Genomic DNA, 25737 nt, shown 5'->3' with positions numbered 1-25737 from the left:
ATAACATAGAATGAAGCTTAGTACTTGCATATATAAATTGATTAGCTAAGGCAAAATACATATCAAGATACTGGTTGGACCGTGGCCTATTGGTCTATGAAATTTTAGTCTACTTGTAATTAATAAATGATACAATTGCCCTGAACTATCTCTAACCTCAAATTCCAAATTTTCCAACTATCTAAAACACACATTGCATCTTTCCCACTGTATTTATAATTAGAATTTTTGTAAAAAGTTAAACTATACGGAAGCATAGAGTAAGAAGTGAAAAATCCCTCTTTATCTCTGTCCTTATTCCAACATGGAATAGAATATCAGGCTCTAAATTCCTAAGGCCACAAATATTTTGGAGTTTCATTTGGAAGAAAGAAGAATATTCTAAATTTCCCTGAGATTGACTTCCTTTTAAGGATGAAAACAAAAGTGACAGTCCTCAAATTCTGAATAAAACAGAGAATCACTGAACTGGGGAACTTTTTCTCAAGGGACATTTCTTGCCATGGATAGAGAACATGTGATGAATCAGTCTTCACTAATCGTGGAAGAGTGAAGGCAGGAGGTTATTTCTTTCATTGCTGATTTTACTTCAGACAGGCTGTCATTTGCACACAGGGTTAAGAGGGTTGTGAGGTGTTTCTTCAGATAGGTCAAGTTAAAACCCCCTTTACTGGGTTACCTCAATTTTCTACTTTGAAGAAGAAATATTATATGGCTCCTGCAATGGTTTTCTTTATCCAGTTGAGGTATTTTTTGGTAAGGAGAATGTAGATGCCAGGCTTCTGGGGGTTACCACACTTCCCAAAGGAAGTGACACCTCTGAAAACGTTATCACATATCAGAGGACTTCCAGAATCCCCCTGGAAAAGAAAGTCATATGTTTTAAACAGGAGTGCTTTCCAAAGATATTTACTTACCTTTTTAGTCATTCATTTATTCACTCATTCGCTCACACATTGTTTCTCTCTTTCCTTTTTAAAGGCTAATTTTATATCTCTTTTTATTAATTGTCTGCCCTCAGCATCAATTAACACAGATTTGTTTATATTTTCCAATCATTTTCATTTTGAAAAAGGCAGTTCTGGAGAAGATGTACAAACTCATTTTCATCAGTAAAACAAAGAAAGAATAACAAAGGAAGCCTTTAAAATAATTGTGAAAAATAATTGTCTCCTTCAGTTGACCTGTATCCCCTTTTCTTGGTCAGTAGATGTTAGGGGAAGAAACTAAATGTAGGGGCTGCCTGAAGGCATGAGATGGGATCTGAGCCTCTCCCTGCTCTGAAGGAGGACACGGGTTAAGCCGTCTCAGACCAAGGAGTACTTGTGATAGTTCAAAAAATTTTTAGGGATCTTTTCCAGTTTTCATCAGCCCTCATTTCATATTCTCTCTGACCTTGCAAACCACTTCTGGATCATGAGTTCCAAATAGGGCCAAACTGTAGTCAAGCACATGGAGAGGCAGAAAAACGCAGGAGTTGGGAATCAGATGGCCCCAGTCTAAGTCCAGGTCCACCCCACTGACAGCCGAGTTATCTAACTTGGGGAAGTAACTTTCTAAGCCTTAATTTCCCTATCTGTAAAATAGAGTTGGTAATAATAGTGTCTATCCCATGGGGCTATTTGAGGATCAAGTGGCATAGAGTATAGAACTTGATATAGTTCCTGCCATCTGATAAATGCCAGCTGTCGTGATCAGTTTTGAGAGGGCTGAACAGCATCCATAAGCGGTGGTTAAGTGGGATCCTGATTATTAGGAACGAGAGAAGTTTCCCTGGGCAGAAGGTTTCACTTGAGACAAAGGAGCACACACCAGCCCAGTGTCAAGCTGACGTTCTTGCAGGCCTCACACATAAAAAGTAATAATGACAGTCCGCCCTCTTGTTCCTAGGCACTCTATTTAACCTGATTTCCTATAGCCCCCAAACGGTTAAAATTTGTAATTTACTTACTTCACATGAATCATCTTCACCTTTTCTACCACCAGCACAGATCATACTGAGATCAATAACTGGATTAAAATTATAGTGCTGGGCATCATTGCATATTTTCCTATCTATCACAGTAATGTTGGCTTCTCTCAAGGCACTTGAAATTTTGCACAAGTCTTTTTTGGTGCTTCCCCATCCTGCCACATGACATTTGGTGTGGGGTTTGACATCGTTTCCTGTTTTTGGTAGCTGAAGTATTCCTACAGCTTTGGTCATAGTTGCTTTACCATCCAGCTAGAAAAGAGACAGGAGATGCAGTTTTAGGGAAGGACAACAGTAACCAAACCCAGAAAACAGCTCTGACTGAAATAGATATCTTGCTTATTTAGCATGTTCTTACGAAGGACATGGCCAAAGTCCTGTTCCAACCTAATTGACCATCAGTTATTGATTTTTTAAAAGTCACAGCACACCTTTTCATGCATGTTTTGCTAGGCTAGTCGAGATAAACTTCAGTCCAGTTGACCTGTCAGCAGTGATGAAATTATGTCGGTGGTGGTTGACAGTTCCGTGGTTGAAAAGCTGTATTGGAGAGTGCAATCATTATTTTATTCAGGTGGTCTTAGGTTTGTGAACTGACTGGTATTGAGACCAATGGAAGGAAGCCAGGGCTCCAGGTGCAGTGGGGTGGGGTGGGAAAGGGGCCAGTGTCCTCATTTTCCACTTCAGTGGAAATGTGGCTTCCCCGCTTCTGAGCAAGTGCAAACCAGCCTAACTGCCTTTGAGGGCTCACCCACACTCTGCCCTTTTCTTTGATTCATTAAGCTCTCTTCTGGGCTCACCACCTTGCTTTCTCTCTTTCTGAAAAGTCAAGGCAAGGACAGCAGGGAGTGTGATCAAGGTTGAGTAGAGGGTAGAGGAAGATAATTCTACCTCTTTCTTTTCTTCTTGCCTCAAGCTGTAAGGAGTCCTGGTATTACAGACCTTCTAAAAACAAAGGAGCACAGCAGCAAAGGCCACTGTCACATTCCTATCATTGCATTGCTTTCAGGCCCCACTTCCGCACATTAGACAGTCCCCACTTCCTCAGTGCCCACTCTGAGTTGCTGGTGTGCCCAACCCTTACCCTGCTAGCACTTTGAAAGTGAGATGGCCATAGTCTAAAATCTCTCCATAGAACATGACTTCAAATGCCTACATGCAACGTCTCTGTGTCTCTCCTACTCATGCTTTCTCACAGCCTTCATGCTTGTTGTCTGGTTGGATGGACAAGGAGACAGGAGAACCCCCAGAAAGGACTTCAGGTCTGAATGAATGGATCGGAATTGGAGTCGAGGTGCATATGTTTGTAAGTAGCTCTCCTGGGGTCAGGCACACACAGCAGCGATGAGCACATCGGTAGGTTTTAACCGTGGAAGGTTAACCACAGGGAGGTCCTGACACCGTCTTTGTGAGTTCTCTAGCAACATCACCCCACGGACCACAGTGTCAGAGGTGAGAGGGAGTTTCCTGACTCTACTTCAAGACCAAGAACTCCTCGCACCCCCTACTCACCCCACACTATTGTAAAGGAAAGATTTTTAGTTCCTGAAGGAGACTTGACAACGACTACCACTTTCTTGAAACCTGAGCGCAGAATCTCTTCTCTTGATGACCTTTGCCACTGTCTGGCTTAATTCCATCCCTTATCCAAAATTATTCAGGAAATATTTATGGAGGGCCTACTATGTACTAGGAACTATACTACCTGGTATAGGGCATACAAATGAAAAGACAAAAATATCTGTTCTTTGCAGCTTACATTCCAGCGAGGGGGGCAGACAAACTAAAGTACATCAGAAGTGTGTGCTGTGGAGAAAAACGCAGAAGGGAAGTAGGCCAGGGAGTGCCCTCTACTGGGCAGGGGAGGGAATTGCCTTTCCCTGCCCAGGGAGAGGGACTGGAGGGGATTAGAGTATAGGGGAGGAGGGGTGACCTGAGAGAGAGGCCCAGCCTGAGAGTCTCAAGGCAGATAGTATGGGGGTCACTGATAAGTGTGGGGAGCAGGGAATGTGGGGCGTTTGCTGGAAACACATGGCACTCTAGGACCCTCTCTTTACTCCTACTGACGAGGGTGTGTGGATCCCCTGAGCATCCTCTTGACTCCTGCTAGGGAAGTTCCTCATCAAGCCCCTTTGGACAAGTGTGAACCTCAGCTCACACTCTGCCTTCCAGTTCTGCCTTTTCTATTATACTTCCTGCACAGCAGCCAGATAATCCTAAAAACAAGTCTGATCATGTCACTGCCCAGCTTAACACACTCTCCCATCTCCTTCCCCATAAGTTCAAACTTCTTCCCATGGTTCACAATATCTGGGTCCCCTCTTTCTCAAATCTCATGATAACTTCCCTTTCTTCCCTTCTTCTTCCAAATGCATTTTCCAGAAAGACTCCTCTTATACACACTGCTCTTCCTGCCTGAAAGGCCCTTTCCTCCTTCTTTCCTACTAACTCCTGCACCTTCTCTAAGAAAGCTTCCCTGACCGCCTGGACACACCACGTGCTCCCGTAGAGTCCCCTTCTTAGTCATCTCCATCACCGATGAGTCACATACCACCAGATCAGAGCTGTTGATATATTTGTCTGTCTCTCCCACTAGACTGTGAACACTTTGAGAACAGAACCTATTTACCTTATGAGGAAGAGAAACGCTTACTGGCACTCACAGCTGGACCACGATTTTTCCTGTTGATCACTAACGCTTGTCATAGAGCACCAGTATCAGACAAGGTGAGCCTCAAGAAGGGAGCAAACCCAGGCCGCTCTGCAGTCACGTTTGAGTACAGGCAAAAGCAAGGTCATTGTGCCCACCACAAAAATGACCAAGCGCCCCCTATCGGCTAAAATGAGTGATTGCTGCTTCTTATCAATCACAGATTTAGCCTCCTAGATAAGTAAGATTCACTGAGATACTCAGTCATAGAATTACCCCACTTCCTGACAACAGTCAGTTCAGAGCAAACTCCTACTTCCTAGAACACTCCCCCTCATCTGCCACAAGCCCAAATCCTAGGATAAGCCCCATCCAACACTCTCTTACTGAGCCACCCCATGGTTCCTCATGGTATACAGTCTCCCTTGCTGAGCAAGAATCAATAAATGCAACTTGGTTTGACTGCAGTTGAGTTGCTGGTGCCATTACCACTTTGGATTGACAGGTCTTACCACAGTAGGACTTCTGTCAATATCTGTTAAATTGAACTGAATTCCAAGAGGGTGAACATCTGTACAATTGCGCTGGGTCCCAGCTGTCCTTCTTACCCCTACATCCTGGCATTAGCCAACCACTGGCTATGAGGCCAGTGTGTAAAAACTAGTTTCAGGTTAAACTGACCAAATTTCAAAGTTTTGCAATTTCAAAATAGTTATTGAAAAAAAACCCCATATTTACCTGAAGGAGTTGAAGATCCCCTTCAAAGGTCTGTGGATTGAAGCATGGATGGGGAATTGCCTTTTTAATGGAAAATACTTGGTCATATTTCTCTTTACGGGAGGTAGAGTGGGCCCCAAGAATAACTCGAGGATTGCCTTTCCTGGAAAAAAACAAGGACGATGTATCATTTATGTGAGAGAATAGATGAAATTAAGCATGAACTTAATTTATTAAATCTGACCAGTTATTTCAGATGGTTTCCTATTTATAAACAAGCACAGCAAGGCAGGGGGGAATTTATGAGGTTTTTTCTTTTGGTGTTTTAGTTATTTTTACCTAAAACTCCCAAGACATGTGTTATCTTAGGTGCTTCAGCTTCACATCTTTTCAAGGGAGAAGCAACAGGAGAGAAATCCCAGGTCTTTTGGCAGAGGCAAGAGTGTTGGGTTGGCAAGGCCTGGAGAGGTATGCTTGGGTGCTGACCAAAGAGGACTGCTGCAGGAAGAGGAGCTGCCAGTTTCTCCATCTGCCTTGCATTTGTGGAATCAACACCTAATGGAAGAGACTCAACCCAAGAACTAGAGACTAAACCTAAGAGTGAGAGCAGGGGTAGTGGGTTTGCTTTTCTGTGTTTCAGGGAGACAGTGTACCTTGCTTAAGTCTTCAAAGATGACAAAGATGGAAAAGAGTCAGGCTTTTAATAGGTAGGACTGAAGAAATGAATCGACTTTATAGTGAAATTTTAAAGCTGAACCTAAACACACACACACACACACACACACACACACACACACACACACACGAGCAAATAAACTGCTAGCCCCTAAGTCTAGTTTGTGAACCTAATGATAGCTAATCTGGGAGAGGTGGGCACAAGCATTTCTTGATTTGCCGGACAGACTTTGCACCAAGTGGGTCTGTTAATCAAGAGTGCCAGTGGTGATCTTCACAGTGTACATTGTGCTGAATTTCCTACTTGATAAATTCTCATTTGATACAACAACATAATGCAGATCTGTTTTGATCTTCTTTGTGGGAAGCTAGTTTTTAAGTCTCTTCTTTTATTCATGCAATTTATGCAAAAGTGAGCAGGGAAATAGTAGGTACCAACAAGAGGTACTGATAAGGAAAACAGCAGCATATCCTTGTGATAAACATTATTTTGACTTTCAAATCACAATTAAGAAAAACATTAGTTTGAACCATAGGAAATGGCTATTTTGTAAAGTCAAACAGTTAAATATCAGTAATTTCTTATGGTTCAATCTAATATGTAGCAACATGGGACAAAACTAATTATATAACAGTAAGTAAATTGCTTGTAATCATAGAGAACACTTAACTGGCTCAACTGTGTAAAATATACTTATGGAAAAAGCTTGCAACAAAATATAGCAAAATATTAACAGTGATTGTGTGAAGTTGATAAGATTATGAGTGCTATTTCTCACCATTTTGTTTTTCAAAATGTTGATAATATTGTTGTTTATAGTGAAAAAAATTTTTAAATAGTATGAGAAAATGGTCATGCATTTCAATTTTATTCTATAGGATCTGGCCTTTGCTTATAGAGACAAACGTAATAATAGTACATATCAGTGACTGTGCTTGCGCACTTTCTTCTCCATCCCTACCTAATTTTGGTTTTGGACTTCATTTTCACAGCCCCTGTCCCCCCCACCCCACCCCCCAAACTGCCTGAGAATGATAGGAGCTCAGAATTACTTACAGGTCACAGTGAGCAGCTGTCAACACCCAGTTTTCTTTGATCAAAGCCCCTGCACAGACTTTCAGCCCTTTGATTAGAGCCATGTAGCGTCTTGTGTGAGGTGGCACTTCTTTTCCTCCTATAATTCCCTCACAGGATACTGGAAAAACTAAAAGAGTGATCCAGAGTGAAATCCTATCTTACCAAGTCATGCTTCCCTCTGAAAAGTACTGATATAATGAATAGATCCAGATCGAGTACATAGACGTGCACTCTGTGTCAGGGAGAGAAGATCAAAGCAGTCCAGGTGGCACAGAGTTTTTAAAAATTTCCATGACAGCTCTGTATAACAGTATCTTGAACTTAAACAATCTTCTCTTCCTCAAGAATGCAAAGCACCTTTAACATAATGTCTGTCTCCTTCCTATCCCTGGGAGGTAGAAAATGTCAGGCAATAGAGTCTCTTTTCTTAAAGCTCAAAAAGCAAAAAGATTAAAGACTTAACATCACACAGTAAGAGCAGATTGGGGAGAAACCCCATTCTCCTGTTTCTGCCATTACTAGTCTGTTCACTTCCTATTACAGGCTGCATTGTCTCAGTCTTGGGTTGGACACTGTGTTATTGACCTTAAAAATCTCAGTGTTCCATGGCGAGATTATTATTTGCAATGATGGTTTGGTAAGTTACATTAAATTCAAAGAAAAAAAATCAACAATATAGTAGCAATAATAATGAAAGCATCTATGATTTACCAGGCACTGGTTAGTTTCAGACACTGGTTCTGATGTTTGCTACAATGCAAGGTGGGTGTTATTATTCCCATGTAGAGATAAGGAACATGAAGTTTAGACAGGGCAATTACCTCACCCAAGTTCACACAACTAATAAATAGCAAAGCAGTCTTCTAATACTGTTCCACATCATGAAAAATCATACTCTTTCCATTGTGATGCACTGTTTGCCTAAAGTAGTGGCTCTGTACCTTTGTTAGTTTTGAAATATAGAGCCATTTGAGAATCTGATATAGTACAGACACACAGATGCATGTAAATATATGCATACAGTTTTGGGAGAGTCACAGACTTCTTGATGCCCATCCATGGCCTTGAGGGAGTTCATGGATCCCACATTAAGAATCCCAGCTCTGAAGGTATCATTGAGCTATAAGATATCATAGTGTGTGGTTAAGAACCTGAACTCTGGGTTCAAATCCCAGCCCTACAACTTACTAGTTGATGACTTTAGTAAATTGACTTAGCCTCTCTGTGCCTTGGTTTCCTCATATATAAAATGGGCTGATAACAATGATACTTAAGAAGAGTATATGTAAAACACGTAGAATACTGCTATACTTCATTGTAAGTTTTATGCAGTGTTGGCGTGCGTGCACACACACACACACACTCGTGCACACACACACACACACACAGTTCATTAGATTATTTTACATTGATGTTATTGCTTTCTTCACCACCCCCACTGCTGGAAACAGACACTCACAAATACCTTCTGAAAACCAAAGTTTTAAGATTTATCTGAGAGCTATGACTATTCAGTTGTATCTGTATGACTGAGCCCTCCAGTTAATAAGTAATCTATCCATCCCCAATTTAACAGCTTTTTTGGTTTTTCACTTGAAGATTGAGCTCTGTAGATCTGGCCTGAATTTATGATAACCTCCAGATATAGTTAATGCTTTCATATTTTTGCTGTAGACACAATAGGGTATGTTTTCATCTTAAAAAGCCAATATGTCATTTAGATAGCAAAGAAAAAAGGTAACATGAAAAATTATTGGAAATTAAGTTGTGACTTTTTTCCCTTTTATACAATATTAAACAAAAATTAAAGCAATATAAAATTCTATTTTCTTATAAGCAAAACTTAAAAGCATATGGAAATATGTCTTACCTCCAGGAATTAGAAGGAGACACATGCCAGTGGGAAAAGAGAAAGGGAAAGGAATTTTCATGGCTTCTGTTACTCACATATGGAGACTATTTAGTTTCAGGTACTGACTTAGTAATATATAATGAAACACAAAGGATGTGGGTTTTTTCTTTTAATCTTTCTCTGCTATGTGGCTAAAGAGTTTGGTATTTTATTACTGGAAAACATAGCTTTATTTTAGAGATGGTGTGGTTACTTATTTGTTTCACATTTCCTTCAGGGTTAGACCTTTCCTACCTTAAAGGGTAAATATGAAGCCATGGGGACTGTTTCATTTTTATTTATTATTATTATTTTTTAATACATCTTTATTGGAGCATAATTGCCTCACAATAACGTGTTAGTTTCTGTTGCACAACAAAGCAAATCAGCCATGGGGACTGTTTTAAATTAAGATCATTAAATAGAAAATTGCTCTTCTTTGGCAACTTTTTCACTTTCTAATACGAGTTTATTTTAAAAAGCTGAGAATTCAAGTCTATATAAGAAATTATTTTGAAATAGCATCTTTAAACCTATTGTAGTGGGGGAAAGGACAGATATTTGATGCATTCATTGTTGAGATTGCTGGGTAATCATCAAGGGAAAACTGAAGTTAGATTCTTAAAGCACACCATTCAACTATAAAAGCACTAAATGAAGATACAGATATTCACACACATGCAGAAATAAGAAAGGGACTTTGAGATATGACGTCAAAGGCAGAATTTGTAAAAGATTGATAGATTCAATGATGAAAAATTGAAGTTTCTGTACCTTAACACAGCAAATACAAAGCCAAATTGCAAACATTTTCAATCTACGTGACACAAATGGATATTTTTATAAAGCAATAAGAAAAGATGAACACCTGAAAAGAAAAATGGTCAGAGAATTTGAACAAGTAATTTACAAAAGAAGAAATAAAAGTGGCTCCTATATTCCTAACCTACGGAGGAATGCATAATCACATAGCACAAGTTATCTGTAATAAAAATGCAGTTTAAAACATTTAGGTACTATTTTTGCCATCAAATTACTAAAAATTAAAAAACACACAAAAAATACTCTCTGTTGTTGGAAATTCTCATGTGTTGATGGTATTTCAAACTGCTGCTATCTTTCTGGAAGGCAATACCTATGAAAGGGTTGTTAAATTTTGCATGATCTTTGACACAACAAGTCATGTTTATGATTCATAATTTAAAAAATTGTGAAATTTAGCAATAAGGAGTTCCATTGCATTATTGTTCCTAATGAGAAAAAGTTGAAAATAATCTAAATGCCCCCAAGTAAGGAATTAGGTAAGCATATTAGTTTCCCATTGCTGCTGTAACTAATTACTGCAGACTTAGTGGCTTAGAACAATACAAATTTATTATTTTACAGTTCTGTAGGTCAGAAGTCTGATGTGGGTCTCCCTGGGCTAAAACCAAGGTATTAGCAGGGCTGCATTCCTTTCTGGAGGTTCTAAGGGAAAATCTATTTCCTTGCCTTTTCCAGCTTCTAAGGGCTGCCAGCATTCCTTGGCTTTTCACCCCCTTCCAGCTTCAAAGGCATCAATGCCCAGTGGAGTCTTTCTCATTCTGACACTGACTTTCCTTCTGCCTGCTACTTCCATATTTAAGGACTCCTGTAATTACATTGGGCTCACTCTGATAATCTCCCTATTTTAATGCAAGCTGATTAGCAACCTTAATTTCATCTACAACCTCATTTCCTCTTTGCCAAGTAAACTAAGATTCATAGACTCTAGAGATTAGGATGTGGGCAGCTTTGGGTGGGTGGGAGCATTATTCTGCATATCATAGTAAGTAAATTATTATTCATTTGTACAACCATTCTGTGCAACCATTAAATAGCATGGAAAGTGATCACAAAAATGTTGCTGTATCAGACACCTCTTGTGTGTCACCACAGATCCCCTTGGCCTCATGTAATCCATGGACCTTGGGACTTCCCTGGTGGTCCAGTGGCTAAGACTCCATGCTCCCAATACAGGGGGCCCAGGTTTGATCCCTGGTCAGGGAACAAATCCCTCATGCATGCTGCAACTAAAGATCCTGCATGACACAACTAAGACCTAGTGCAGCCAAATAAATAAATAAATAGATAAATAAATATTTTAAAAAATCCATGGACCTTGGCCACTTGTTCTTCTCCACCTACTCTGTGGAGACCAATTCTGCATGGCCTTGTACCACCTTGGGCACCACCTGACAGCACCTTGCCTCATGCCTGCATGATACAGCTTTTGCCTCCCACCACTGGACTCCACTGCTGCTGCTGAGATCTAGGGTATGATGCAGAAATGTAGGGGAATTCAAGCCTTTTGGGGAAATCTATTGATTAGTAGGAGATGGAATCTAGTTGATAAATAAGCTATTCTTTGAAGCACTAGTTCTTAGAGTTCTTGGAAGATAGTCTGAGCAATCAGTTGTGCCTGATGCCAAGAGGTTTCCTGTTCAGCCATGCACCTTTGTACTGTGCTTCTCCTCAACACTCCTCTTTTCTTCCTTCACACCACCTGCTACCCCCTTCTCAAGTATTCTGATCTCTAAGAAAGTGGTAGAACATAACTTCTCCCCTCCGGGAGCTCAGGCTGACAGTTGCGAGTGGCACTAGGAGTTGGGAGTGACCTTGTAAATTAGACCCACAAAGTAGGATTTGGAGTGGAATGACTCACTGAACTGAAACACTGGGGACTCCTTTGGTGGTGGTAAGTGGGGAGAGTGGAGGGGCAGTGGGCTTTTTTGCTTCTCCTACCCTGTGATGTGGGATCTGGGTAGCCCTGTCCCCTGCCTCCCAGTGAAGAAGGACACGTGTGGGAATGGGATTTCCCTGAAGTAGGGCAGGTGGGAAAGGGGTAATTGTAACTTCTTTGATTTTCTGAACTTTGGACTTAGAGTAAACTTTGAGTGAACTCTTAGAGTGAGAAGAGACCTTTATGAGGTTCCCACCAAATCTTTCTGGTTATAATTCGGTCATTTAGATGTGGTCTAGGGTCAGAGGTTTCTATGTGGTGAGTTTTCTAGGTAATGAAGCGACAGACTATTTTCCTCCCCCAGTCCCCAACCCCCAGCTTTGCGTCTCATGTCACCCCACTAGATCACTCACCACCTCACCGTTGCTGCATCTACTGCGACCACTGGGACAGTCCCCTTCGTTTCATTTTTTTTAAACCACTTTATTGAGATATAATTTATATATCATGCAATTCACCCATTTAAAATGTACAATTCAATGGTTCTTGATATGTAGCTATTAATTCTTAAAATTGTGGTTTTATATATATATATCATAAAAGTTGCCATTTAACCATTTAAAATATACAATTCAGTGGCATTAATTGTATTCATAATGTCGTGCACCTATTACCACTGTCTATTTTCAAAACTTTTTAGCCATCTTAAACAGAAACTTTGTAATCATTAAGCAATAACTCCCCATTTCCCTCTCCTTCCAGCCTCCAGCAGCTTCTAATCTACCCTCTGTTTTTATGAAATTGCCTATTCTTAATATTTCATGTAAATGAAGTCTTATAATATTTGTCCTTTTGTTTATATTATTTCACTTAGCATAATGTCTTCAAGGTTATTTCAGTTGTAGCAAGTATCAGAATTTCATTCCTTGTTATGGCTGAATAATGTTTCATTGTACTTATATGCCACATTTTGTTTATCCATTCATTGGCTGATTGACTTTTGGGTTGTCTCCACCTTTTGGCTATTGTGCATAATGCTGCAATGAACATTGGTGTAAAAATATCTGTTTGAATCCCTGCTTTTTGGTTATATACCTAGGAGTAGAACTGCTCGGTCGTATGGTAATCTATGTTAAGCTTTTTGAGGAATCCCTTTATTTGACAACTTTAGATCCTAGCTTCCTGTTACTTTCTCTACTCTTACTTATGTCTTAATTCTTGGGACTTTCAATATACAAGTAGTTGATCCTTGCAGCACTCTAGCTGCAGACTTCTGGTTTCTGTTTAGGATGTAGAAAGTTGGAAAGAGTGCTAATTCCACCTTTATAACAAAGAAAAATCTGGATAGTCTACAAAATCATAATTTTTCTTTAATTTCTCAGACTTGAGGCTGCAGGTCAAACAAGTAGGCTGAAATCTAAGGGAAGACAGGTACCTCCAGGGAGGACCTGCTTACCTGGAGAAAGGCATGATCGGAAGAGGTGCTGGACATCATAGAAGCTGGTCGGAAGAGTTCGGGTAAGTTTTAAAATGAATCACTAAGGGCTGAGTGTGGCTTAGCATGAGAATATAGCACCCCTGGGAGCTACAGACATAAGGAGAATTGACACTAGCTGGCAGGCTTTTCTCCATGGACCTCACCAGGAGAAAGCTGGGGCAAGGCAGTGACGGCAAGGAGTCTCCCCTTTGGTGCAGGGGACAAGAGCAGCCACCTCTGCAGGAAGGGCACAAAGCTCTGCCAGGATGCTGTACCCCTACCTTCTTCACAGAGCAAAAGCCCTAAGTTTCTGAGGAAAGGGCAGCAAATACTCTCACCCTCAGGGTCAAGGTGAAGACACATTGTAGCTAGAAGAAGGGAAGAGAAAAAACCAACCCTCTGTTTCTGAGGGAGAGGCAGGAAAAGAGCCTCTGCCACTAGGGCAGAGACAGGATCACTGAGATGGTCCCACACCTGAGACTAAGGTACACAATGCCTGCCTAGGACTCGGCCTGAGTACGGACAACAGAAAATGTCTCCCCACTTCCCACCCCAAGAATAGCAAGAACTGAGTAACAAATAACAATAGTCTACTACTAGGTGGAGGCAAAAATGAGGGGAGAAAATATCTTTGAGGTTTAGGGACATAGGCAAAGCCTAGGGCTGAAGTGGAACAGAAAATTGAGAAATGCTCTCTGGAAACCCAAACTGAGCCAGAAGTACGAGGTAACGCCAGAGACATTTCTAGCCTGAGCTGTCCTGAGGGTACCTGTAGCAACAATAAATGCAAACCCAGATCAACTCCTCACTAGATTGACTCAATTCCTCACAGTAGAGGCCTAGAAAAAGAAGAGTTATTCACATATCCAGACATGAAACTGTTTACCTCAGTGTTAGTAAACACTGCAAATTATGAGACCCACAAAGAAGCAAAGAAAACAGCACACAGTCAAGAGACAAAGCAATCAACAGAATCACACTCAGATATGACTTGGAGGTTAGAGTTATCAGAAAGAGAATTGAAATTATTATAATTATTATGTTAAAGTCTCTAGTGGAAAAGATGGACAACTGTATGACCATAGGAAGGCTATCAGCAGAGAGATGGAAACTAAGAAGGGACCAAATAGAAATGCTGGAAATGAAAAATATGATGAAAGACTAATCACTTTGATGGGCTCATTAGGAGACTTTACTCAGCTGAGAGAATAGGGAACTTAAAGATAGGTCAATCAAAATTGTCTAAACTGAAGCACAAAGAGAAAAATGAACAAAAGAAACAAATTAACCCAGAGCAGGCCATGCAAGACCTGTGGGACAATATCAAACTAACAGTCATGTAATTGGAATCCAAATAAGAAGAGAGGCAAGGCGGCAGAAGAAATACTTGAAGAGGTAATTAATAGGATGAGACTTAATCCTGGTGAAGGCATGAAAATCTTTGCACTTTTCTTTGTTAGTCTGAGCCTACATTTGCAATCTGATTCTTTGTTTCACTGATCTGGACTATGTGGACCCACTTAACCCTGAAATATCCATTCACTTATTCATTCAATTTAAGATACGTATAAAGTACCTACCATGAGCTAGATCCGGGAGTTACTGTCTGAATGGATCTTATGGCCTAAATAGAGACTTAGAAATACTAATGTCCAGTGCTGTGGTCAGTGAGAAGAGCAGGGTTTTGGAAATGAGAGAGTCCTGCCTCTAAATCCTGGCCCTGTCATTTAACATCCACATCCTTTCTGAGCACAGTGGTACCTAGCTTATTGGGCTGTTGAAAGGACTGCTATAAAGTAGTGGTTCTCGCTCTGAGATACTTAGTCTGGGGTGATCCCAGGCATTTCTCCCAAAGTTTCCCAGGTGATTATAAAGCAGTAGTCAGGGTGGAGAATTGCTGGGGTAAAGCGTTACCTGGCACATAGACGGCACTCAGCAATGTTGCTGCACCTCCTGGACTAACCTGGAATCACCTGCAGTTCACATTCCTGGCCAGATGCAGCCCAGAGGGCAAGGCTGATTTCTTCTTTATTGTGACTGGGGTGGGGAATGGATGGAGTCAGAAGGAAGAAAGTCTGCTGCCAGTGAGTCAGAGACTGACTGGGCTGTAGCTGCCTGAGACTTGTTTCCCAGGAACATAGCGGGTTAGAACTTTATAATCCCTCCTCCCCAGCCTCTCTCAGCACCGAGAGACCAAGGACTTTAGTTCAAGGCAACACACTTCCGCAGTTTACTCTCGGCCAGAGCATAGGTAGCTCCTTCCTCTTGTTTCTCCGAAATTTAATCCAGTCTTTCCTCTCCCTCAAAACAACCAGGTGCCTGTTTTATTTTTTGTGAAAACACATACTTTAGATGATGGTATAAGACGGTATAAGTCTACCTTTCATTAAGAATTCGCCTGCCAATGCAGGGGACCTGGGTTCGAGCCCTGGTCCGGGAAGATCCCACCTGCCGCGGAGCAACTAAACCCGTGCACCACAACTACTGAGCCTGCTCTCTAGAGCCCGTGAGCCACAACTACTGGAACCCGTGTGCCTAGAGACGTGCTCCGCAACAAGAGAAGCCACTGCAGTGAGATGCCGTGCACCGCAATGAAGAGTAGCCTCCGCTCGCCGCAACTAGAGAAAACCCGAGTGCAGCAATGAAGACCCAACATAGCCAAAAAAAAAAAAAAAAAAAAAAATCTAATCCTTTAAAAAAAAAATCTTCCTTTCAGAAGTCTTTGAATTGGCAAAATTTGATAATTAACTGGTGATGGGGGCTGGGTGATAGATATGTAGGGATTCATATATATTATTCTTTATACTTTTGGACATTACAAAATAAAGTCCTTGTCGGCTTTCTTGTGCTTTCTGTATTATTTGTACATTTGACAGAAGAGTGACCTTTTAGTGTATTCTTGCCATTCATAGGGAGAGGTATTGTTGAACTTGGCCAGTTTACCAAATATCCCGTATCAACAGTCCAGAAGAATTTGGCTAATTATGAGTTATAATGTAAAAAAATCTTTAAACTCCTTTTTAGTGTATTTTAAATGTTTATTCTGTTTTTATTTGGATTTTTTGAGTTTTTTTATTGATAGTCCGTGAGCTAGCTGATCTTTTATTTTTGGTCTGGGTGAATTTGAAGAGATGTATAGTATATTTGACTTTTTATAGCTTCATAGAGAGCAATATAGACACAGTTTTGTGGCCATAAACTGAACCACAACTTGAAAGCACAGCTGTTGGGCAGGGAGTGGTAGCTCCCTAGCTGTTTGAGTTAGACACACCCCATCCTACTAGAGTAAATGTTCAGAGGATGAAAACCACATTGATGTTGGAGGAGAATAGAGCTAGTTATTGGGGCGCTCCTGTGGGCACTAAGTAATTTGAGTTATTGTTTTTGCTTTGTCCACCAGGCCACTTTATTAGATCAGATTAAATTATCTCTCAAGAAGGTGTTTGAGGGTAAATGGAGAATGAGATCTCTTTATCTTCTTAACTGACATCTGGAAAGGGATGGGATTGGGGTCCCAGGGTGTCCTGGGGAAGTGGGATGTGGGGTGAGGTGTAGGGGGATGGTGTGGAGTGAAAGTTGTGTATATGTATGTGTGTGCTGTAAGCTGACCAATTATGAAAACAAAGGCTTCATTAGGATGTGTTTAGTTGAAATGAAGAATTTCAACTAAGCTGAGAAAATAATGAAAGAGGTAGTTTTACTAAGATGTTAAATAGGAATATCTCCAGAGTTGCACCATTTGTTGTTGTTGTGAAAGAGGAATTGTTTATTCTTAATCTACAGATGAGGAAACTGAAGTTCAGGAGGGTAAATAACTTGACCAAAGTTGCACCACTAATAGCTGATAAATCAGAATTTGAGCCCAGTACTGCCTGACCCAAAAACCGACCAATGCCCTTAAAGTTTGATGAGTCATTGGATCAGAGACTTGATAAGACACTTGCCCATCTAAGGTTCTGTTCCTAATACTGTGCCTTTTGTCCATCTATGTCCCTTTTGTAAAGGATCTTACTGTTTTTGAAACCTCCAAATGAGAGGGGCTTTTGGCCCTTTTGCCAGCCTGTGTCCTCCTGAAGACCACTCAGGTATGAGCTAAATTTCCTGCCTATGTACTCGCAGGACTTGTCCAGCTGACCTGGAGCAAGGTGACTCCCCCAGTCTTCCACTTTTCTCAAACCATACGAAGAACATGGGTGGAAGGAGAGGCTCCAGGCTCTGCAGAACCACTCCAGACTTTGCAGTGACTCCTGAAGGATTTAGTCACAGACTCTCTTCAGGCCAGATGCTCTCCCCAGAAGGAAGGCCAGCTTCATCTCTAATTTGGTGGCAACATTTTTAAAGAGTGAGATGGAACAGCAGTTATCATATAGCTGAGCTACAAGAAAGAACTAATCTTCTTTCATAATAACTAACATACAAGTAGAAGACAGCCACTGTGATTATCTCTTGCAGTTTTCTCCACTATCCACTTTATACATGGGGAAACTGATGAGTAGGGAGGTTAAGTAACACAGCTCACTGACTGTGCACCTGGAATGCAAATCCAGGCTGTCTCCAGAGCCCATTCCGTTAATCACTGTGCAATAGCGATGTCTGTGTAACAGTGATGTCTGAAACTGTCTCCTTAAAATGAGGGAGCTGGTCAAACCAAGTCAGCCTGGGTTTACAAAGCTGCAGAAAATCTGGATCTTCGCCCTGACTCTCTCAGTGCCCTGTGGATTGCCCCCACTCTAATCCATTTATTTACTTCACAGCTACAGTTTGTCTCTTTCATGGGAGGATAGTTAGACATGAAGTCCTGGCACTGCCTCAGAGACTAGGTGAATGACTTGCAAAATTTGTTTGCAGAATGTCATCTTGGACAAATACATACCAATCTATAATTTCTTTGTCACCATTTTCCACCAAGTGTGGGAATCTATGAGGAAGTGTGGAGGGGACCTTGGGGCTCAGGGGAGCAGGGAGAACCTCTGGTGGTGACTGGCTGGACAGCTGCCCAGGGGCCTGCGAGTAGCCTGACTTTCTGCTTCTTGGGGTAACTCCCCAACAGTTTGGCATATAGGAGAGTTTCCATACAGTGACTTGATTCCTGGGCCTAGTTACAGCTGAGTGACAACACACTGGGTAGGACAACAGCTGTTTTATTTATTTATTTTTTAACATCTTTATTGGAGTATAATTGCTTTACATTGTTGTGTTAGTTGCTGCTGTATAACAAAGTGAATCAGCTATACATATACATATATCCCCATATCCCCTTCCTCTTGCGTCTCCCTCCCACCCTCCTTATCCCACCCCTCTAGGTGGTCAAAAATCACTGAGCTGATCTCCCTGTGCTATGCGGCTGCTTCCCACTAGCTATCTATTTTACATTTGGTAGTGTATATATGTCCATGTCAATCTCTCACTTCATCTCAGCTTACATTCCCACTTCCCATGTCCTCAAGTCCATTCTCTCCGTCTGCGTCTTTATACCTGTCCTGCCCCTAGGTTCTTCAGAACCATTTTTTCTTTTCTTTTTTTTAGATTCCATATATATGTGTTAGCATACAGTATTTGTTTTTCTCTTTCTGACTTACTTCACTCTGTATGACAGACTCTAGGTCTATCCACCTCACTACAAATAACTCAATTTCGTTTCTTTTTATGGCTGAGTAATATTCTATTGTATATATGTTCCACATCTTCTTTATCCATTCATCTGTCAATGGACACTTAGGTTGCTTCCATGTCCTGGCTATTGTAAATAGAGCTGCAATGAACATTGTGGTACATGACTCGTTTTGAATTATGGTTTTCTCAGGGTATATGCCCAGTAGTGGGATTACTGGGTCGTATGGTAGTTCTCTTTTTAGTTTTTTAAGGAAACTCCATACTGTTTTCCATAGTGGCTGTATCAATTTAGATTCCCACCAACAGTGCAAGAGGGTTCCCTTTTCTCCACACCCTCTCCAGCATTTATTGTTTGTAGATTTTTTGATGATGGCCATTCTAACTGGTGTGAGGTGATACCTCGTTGTAGTTTTGATTTGCATTTCTCTAATGATTAGTGATGTTGAGCATCCTTTCATGTGTTTGTTGGCAATCTGTATATCTTCTTTGGAGAAATGTCTATTTAGGTCTTCTGCCCATTTTTGGATTGGGTTGTTTGTTTTTTTGATATTGAGCTGCATGAGCTGCTTGTAAATTTTGGAGATTAATCCTTTGTCAGTTGCTTCATTTGCAAATACTTTCTCCCATTCTGAGGGTTGTCTTTTCGTCTTGTTTATGGTTTCCTTTGCTGTGCAAAAGCTTTGAAGTTTCATTAGGTCCCATTTGTTTATTTTTGTTTTTATTTCCATTTCTTTAGGAGGTGGGTCAAAAACGATCTTGCTATGATTTATGTCATAGAGTGTTCTGTCTATGTTTTCCTCTAAGAGTTTTATAGTCTCTGACCTTACATTTAGGTCTTTAGTCCATTTTGAGTTGTATGGTGTTAGGGAGTGTTCTAATTTCATTCTTTCACATGTAGCTATCCAGTTTTCCCAGCACCACTTATTAAAGAGGCTGTCTTTTCTTCATTGTATATTCTTGCCTCCTTTATCAAAGATAAGGTGACCATATGTGTGTGGGTTTATCTCTGGGGTTTCTATCCTGTTCCTTTGATCTATATTTCTGTTTTTGTGCCAGTACCATACTGTCTTGATTACTGTGGCTTTGTAGTATAGTCTGAAGTCAGGGAGCCTGATTCCTCCAGCTCCGTTTTTTTTTCTCAAGATTGCTTTGGCTTTTTGGGGTCTTTTGTGTTTCCATACAAATTGTGAAATTTTCTGTTCTAGTTCTGTGAAAAATGCCATTGGTAGTTTGATAGGGATTGCACTGAATCTGTAGATTGCTTTGGGTAGTATAGTCATTTTCACAATGTTGATTCTTCCAATCCAAGAACATGGTATATCTCTTGTCTGTTTGTATCGTCTTTAATTTCTTTCATCAGTGTCTTATAGTTCTCTGCATACAGGTCTTTTGTCTCCTTGGGTACATTTATTCCTAGGTATTTTATTCTTTTTGTTGCAATGTTAAATGGGAGTGTTTCCTTAATTTCTCTTTCAGATTTTTCATCATTAGTGTATAGGAATGCAAGAGATTTCTGTGCATTAATTTTGTATCCTGCTACTGTACCAAATTCATTGATTAGCTCTAGCAGTTTTCTGGTAGCATCTATAGGATTCTTTATGTATAGTATCATGTCATCTGCAAACCGTGACAGTTTTACTTCTTCTTTTCCAATTTGGATTCCTTTTATTTCTTTTTTGTCTCTGATTGCTGTCGCTAAAACTTCCAAAACAATGTTGAATAATAGTGGTGAGAGTGGGCAACCTTGTCTTTTTCCTGATATTAGTGGAAATGGTTTCAGTTTTTCACCATTGAGAATGAGGTTGGCTATGGGTTTGTCATATATGGCCTTTATTATGTTGAGGTAATTCCCTCTATGCCTACTTTCTGGAGAGTTTTTGTCATAAATGAGTGTTGAATTTTGTCAAAAGCTTTTTCTGCATCTATTGAGATTATCATATGGTTTTTATCCTTCAATTTGTTAATATGGTGTATCACATTGATTGATTTGTATATATTGAAGAATCCCCGTATTCCTGGGTAAACCCCACTTGATCATGGTGTATGATCCTTTTAATGTGCTGCTGGATTCTGTTTGCTAGTATTTTGTTGAGGAGTTTTGCATCTATGTTCATCAGTGCTATTGGTCTGTAGTTTTATTTTTTTGTGACATCTTTGTCTAGTTTTGGTATCAGGGTGATGGTGACCTTGTAGAATGAGTTGGGGAGTGTTCCTCCCTCTGCTATGTTTTGGAAGACTGTGAGTAGGATAGGTGTTATCTCTTTAAATGTTTGCTAGAATTCGCCTGTGAAGCCGTCTGGTGCTGGGTTTTTGTTTGTTGGAATATTTTTAATCACAATTTCAATTTCAATGCTTGTGATTGGTCGGTTTATATTTTCTATTTCTTCCTGGTTCAGTCTCGGAAGATTGTGCTTTTCTAAGAATTTGTCCATTTCTTCCAGGTTGTCCATTTTACTGGCATATAGTTGCTTGTAGTAATCTCTCATGATCCTTTGTTTTTCTGCAGTGTCAGTTGTTACGTCTCCTTTTTCATTTCTAATTCTGTTGATGTGAGTCTTCTCCCTTTTATTCTTGATGAGTCTGGCTAATGGTTTATCAGTTTTGTTTATCTTCTCAAAGCACCAGCTTTTATTTTATTGATCTTTGCTATTGTTTCCTTCATTTATTTTTTATTTATTTCTGATCTGATCTTCATGATTCCTTTCCTTCTGCTAACTTTGGGGTTTTTTTGTTCTTCTTTCTCTAATTGCTTTAGGTGTAAGGTTAGGTTGTTTATTTGAGATGTTTCTTGCTTCTTGAGGTAGGATTGTATTGCTATAAACTTCCCTCTTAGAACTGCTTTTGCTGCATCCCATAGGTTTTAGGTCATTGTGTTTACATTGTCATTTGTTTCTAGGTATTTTTTGATTTCCTCTATGATTTCTTCAGTGATCTCTTGGTTATTTAGTAGTGTATTGTTTAGCCTGCATGTATTTGTATTTTTTACAGATTTTTTTCCTGTAATTGATATCTAGTCTTTTAGTCTTATGGTCAGAAAAGATACTTGATACAATTTCAATTTTATTAAATTTATCAAGGCTTGATTTGTGACCCAAGATATGATCTATCCTGGAGAATGTTCCATGAGCACTTGAGAAGAATGTGTATTCTGTTGTTTTTGGATGGAATGTCCTATAAATATCAATTAAGTCCATCTTGTTTAATGTATCATTTAAAGCTTGTGTTTCCTTATTTATTTTCATTTTGGATGATCTGTCTATTGGTGAAAGTGGGGTGTTAAAGTCCCCTACTATGATTGTGCTACTCTCGATTTCCCCTTTTATGGCTTAAATGGTTAGCATTTGCCTTATGTATTGTGGTGCTCCTATGCTGGCTGCATAAATATTTACAATTGTTATATCTTCTTCTTGGATTGATCCCTTGATCATTATGTAGTGTCCTTGTTTGTCTCCTGTAATAGTCTTTATCTTAAAGTCTATTTTGTCTGATGTGAGAATGCTACTCCAGCTTTCTTTTGATTTCCATTTGCATGGAATATCTTTTTCCATCCCCTCACTTTCAGTCTGTATGTGTCCCTAGGTCTGAAGTGGGTCTCTTGTAGACAGCATATATATGGGTATTGTTTTTGTATCCATTCAGCCAGTCTATGTCTTTTGGTTGGAGCATTTAATCCATTTACATTTAAGGTAGTTATCCATATGTATGTTCCTATTACCATTTTCCCTAATTGTTTTGGGTTTGTTATTGTAAGTCTTTTCCTTCTCTTGTGTTTCCTGCCTAGAGAAGTTCCTTTAGCATTTGTTGTCGAGCCGGTTTGGTGGTGCTGAATTCTCTTAGCTTTTGCTTGTCTGTAAAGGTTTTAATTTCTCTGTCAAATCTGAATGAGATCCTTGCTGGGTAGAGTAATCTTGGTTGTAGATTTTTCCCTTTCATCACTTTAAATATGTCCTGCCACTCCCTTCTGGCTAGCAGAGTTTCTGCTGAAAGATCAGCGTTAACCTTATGGGGATTCCATTGTATGTTATTTGTTGCTTTTCCCTTGTTGCTTTTTATATTTGTTCTTTGTATTTAATTTTTGATAGTTTGATTAATATGTGTCTTGGCGTGTTTCTCCTTGGATTTATCCTGTATGGGACTCTCTGCGCTTCCTGGACTTGAATGACTATTTCCTTTCCCATATTAGGGAAGTTTTCAACTATAATCTCTTCAAATATTTTCTCAGCCCGTTTCTTTTTCTCTTCTGGGACCCCTAAAATTCGAATGTTGGTGCATTTAATGTTGTCCCAGAGGTCTCTGAGACTGTCCTCAATTCTTTTCATTCTTTTTTTCTTTATTCTACTCTGCAGTAGTTATTTCCACTATTTTATCTTCCAGGTCACTTATCCGTTCTTCTGCCTCAGTTATTCTGCTATTGATTCCTTCTAGAGAATTTTTAATTTCATTTATTGTGTTGTTCATCATTGTTTGCATTTTAGTTCCTCTAGGTCCTTGTTAAACGTTTCTCGTATTTTCTCCATTCTGTTTCCAAGATTTTGGATCATCATTACTATCATTCTTCTGAATTCTTTTTCAGGCAGACTGCCTATTTCCTCTTCATTTATTTGGTCTGGTGGGTTTTTACCTTGCTCCTTCATCTGCTGCATATTTCTCTGTCTTCTAATTTTGCTTAACTTACTGTGTTTGGGGTCTCCTTTTCACAGGCTGCAGGTTCGTAGCCTGCAGCCCCCAGGCTACGAACCTGCAGCTACTCATTGTTTTTGGTGTCTGCCCCCAGTGGGTAAGGTTGGTTCAGTGGGTTGTGTAGGCTTCCTGGTAGAGGGGACTGGCGGATGAGGCTGGATCTTGTCTTTCTGGTGGGCAGGACCGTGTCCGGTGGTGTGTTTTGGGGTGTCTGTGGCCTTATTATGATTTTAGGCAGCCTCTCTGCTAATGGGTGGATTTGTGTTCCTGTCTTGCTAGTTGTTTGGCATGGGGTGTTCAGCACTGGAGCTTGCTGGTCGTTGAGTGGAGCTGGGTCTTAGAGTTGAAATGGAGATCTCTGGGAGAGCTCTTGCTGATTGATATTACGTGGGGTCGGGAGGTCTCTGGTGGTCCAATGTCCTGAACTCGGCTCTCCCCCCTCAGAGGCTCAGGCTTGACACCCGGTTGGAGCACCAAGACCCTGTCAGCCACACGGTTGGAGAAGAATCATGGAGTCCCTCCAATCTTGTTTTCCTTTCTCCTTCTGTCTTATGGTGCTCTGTCCAGTTTGCCCATGTACCTCTCACTAAGATCCCTGCGTCTTATGGCTGCTTTAATCACCGAAGCTTCTGAGGTAATTACAGCAGTGGATGTTTCAGGGTAAGGGAGACACCTACTGTTCATTTTGAGGAAGACAGCTAACTTTAGTCCTTTGAATCCAATGTCGTGTGTGTGTGTGTGTGTGTGTGTGTGTGTGTGTGTGTGTGTGTGTGTGTTTGGTAGTGGGAGGGATTTGTAATCACAATGCCTGGTGGTGGGAGTAGTGAGGTGGAGGCAGGGTTATTTAGAGAGTTCTAGAATGTCAGAGCTGAAAGAGTTCTTGGAGATCATGTTCTGGAGCTGTGCTGTCCAATATGGCAGCCATTAACCACATATAGCTGTTTAAATTTAAATTAAATTGATTGAAATTTAAAATCCAGTTTCTTGATCTCAATAGCCACATTTTAGATGTTCACTATTCACATATGGTTGGTGGTTACCATATTGGGTAGCACAGATATAGAACATTCCATCCTCTTAGAAAGTTCTATTGGACAGAGGTGTTCTAGAATCTTCTGGACCAATCCCTTGGTTTTTGTTTTGTTTTGTTTTTGAGCAAGAAATAAACTTTTACTGTGTCATCAACAAGGTTTGAGATCATTTGTTACTGCAGCATGACTTAGCCAAGGCTGGCTAAAACAGTTGAAAATTTTAATAATGAAATAAAAATAGATGTATATAAAAGTACAGGTAAATTCTTCTTTTCTCAAACACTTCAAAGTACAACTCAATGTCTTAATATAAAAAGATAAATATATTTTCTAACGCGCAGCCTCGAGCCACCGCCGTGCCTGCACGTGGAACTTTGGAGTCAGGCTGCCAAGCTGGAGCCCACACTTGCGAATAAATGGGGCCACTTGGCCCCATGGCATTGGCCCTTTTAACTAGGAACAGGCATCGCCAGTCTGCCAGTGGGTGAGGTGCTGCAGCGACTCAGGCCTCAGCCCTTAAAGCCAAGTTTGAAATTCCTTTGGGAGATGTCGGGGATCCTGCAGTCTCTGTTACTTTGTGTCCTGCATATCCTGTGCCTTCCCTGTAAGTTTGAGTGTCCTCTCTTTGTGCCATCCCCTTGTTTTGAAAATGAGGAAACTGAAGCTCAGAGAAGGGGCTTACCCAACTGGTTCATACTAGAGCTGGGACCAGGACTAGGGTTATTGGCACTTCTTGCCTGGTGCCACCAAGATGCTTCCTAATTAAGTTTATGGCACTGTGCCAGGTATGAGGGGGTAACGAATGGTACAATTCTGACCTCTTGCCCTCTTAGACATCATAGTCCAAGTACATGGGCTACACCAGTGCCTTTCAGATATCTTATTTTTCATCAGGGAAGCTTCTACTCTCCATGAAATCTTCTGTGGAAAAGTAAACTATAAAATAGATGAAAACCAGAGCTGCTCTTGCCAAAGCACAATGTGAGTATATGTGTATGGGTGTGGGTCCCAAGGGCTTGCCATCCCAGTCTCCTCCTCATGGCCCCTTCACCTTCTTGGAACTATAGGGCTCCAGGGAAGAGCTGGAAAATTGTGGTCTATACTCAGGCTCCTTAACTGGAGGAATCTGGGCTCTCAGATTTGAAGTGACAGTAAGGCATGGGGATGGGGGTGTGCAGAGAAGGCCATGGGAATTATTGCTTGTCTGGTGCTTCAGAGGCTCAAGGGGTAGAGACAGGGGTTTGAAGATGAC

At 40.6% G+C, this 25737-nt stretch overlaps 1 protein-coding gene and 1 non-coding gene across 2 annotated transcripts; one reads left to right on the top strand and one right to left on the bottom strand.

Moving 5' to 3' along the window:
* Positions 1-707: 707 nt before the first annotated feature.
* Positions 708-9023, bottom strand: GZMA (granzyme A). Its single transcript, XM_061187788.1, has 5 exons — positions 8963-9023; positions 7072-7219; positions 5361-5502; positions 1952-2224; positions 708-860 (listed from the first exon to the last, which is right to left on the bottom strand). The coding sequence occupies exons 1-5, from the start codon at positions 9021-9023 to the stop codon at positions 708-710; spliced, it is 777 nt and encodes a 258-aa protein (XP_061043771.1).
* Positions 9024-24820: 15797 nt separating this feature from the next.
* Positions 24821-24950, top strand: LOC133091626 (small nucleolar RNA SNORA76). Its single transcript, XR_009700958.1, has one exon. It is a non-coding gene; the product is annotated as a small nucleolar RNA SNORA76 (small nucleolar RNA).
* Positions 24951-25737: the final 787 nt, after the last annotated feature.

Source organism: Eubalaena glacialis, chromosome 4 (assembly GCF_028564815.1).
Source record: "Eubalaena glacialis isolate mEubGla1 chromosome 4, mEubGla1.1.hap2.+ XY, whole genome shotgun sequence".
In the NCBI taxonomy this organism is placed as follows: domain Eukaryota; kingdom Metazoa; phylum Chordata; class Mammalia; order Artiodactyla; family Balaenidae; genus Eubalaena; species Eubalaena glacialis.
This window is presented reverse-complemented; position numbering and strand designations above follow the sequence as displayed.

What these genes read in the sequence shown, in the direction of transcription:
- GZMA (XM_061187788.1), bottom strand. Translation starts at nt 9,023, where the DNA reads ATGAAAATTCCTTTCCCTTTCTCTTTTCCCACTGGCATGTGTCTCCTT. An exon ending in GGGATCTTCAACTCCTTCAG is followed by an intron (nt 2,225 to 5,360) that starts GTAAATATGGGG and finishes TCTCTTTTCTAG; the next exon opens with CTGGATGGTAAAGCAACTAT. An exon ending in GTGAAGATGATTCATGTGAA is followed by an intron (nt 861 to 1,951) that starts GTAAGTAAATTA and finishes TTTCTTTTCCAG; the next exon opens with GGGGATTCTGGAAGTCCTCT.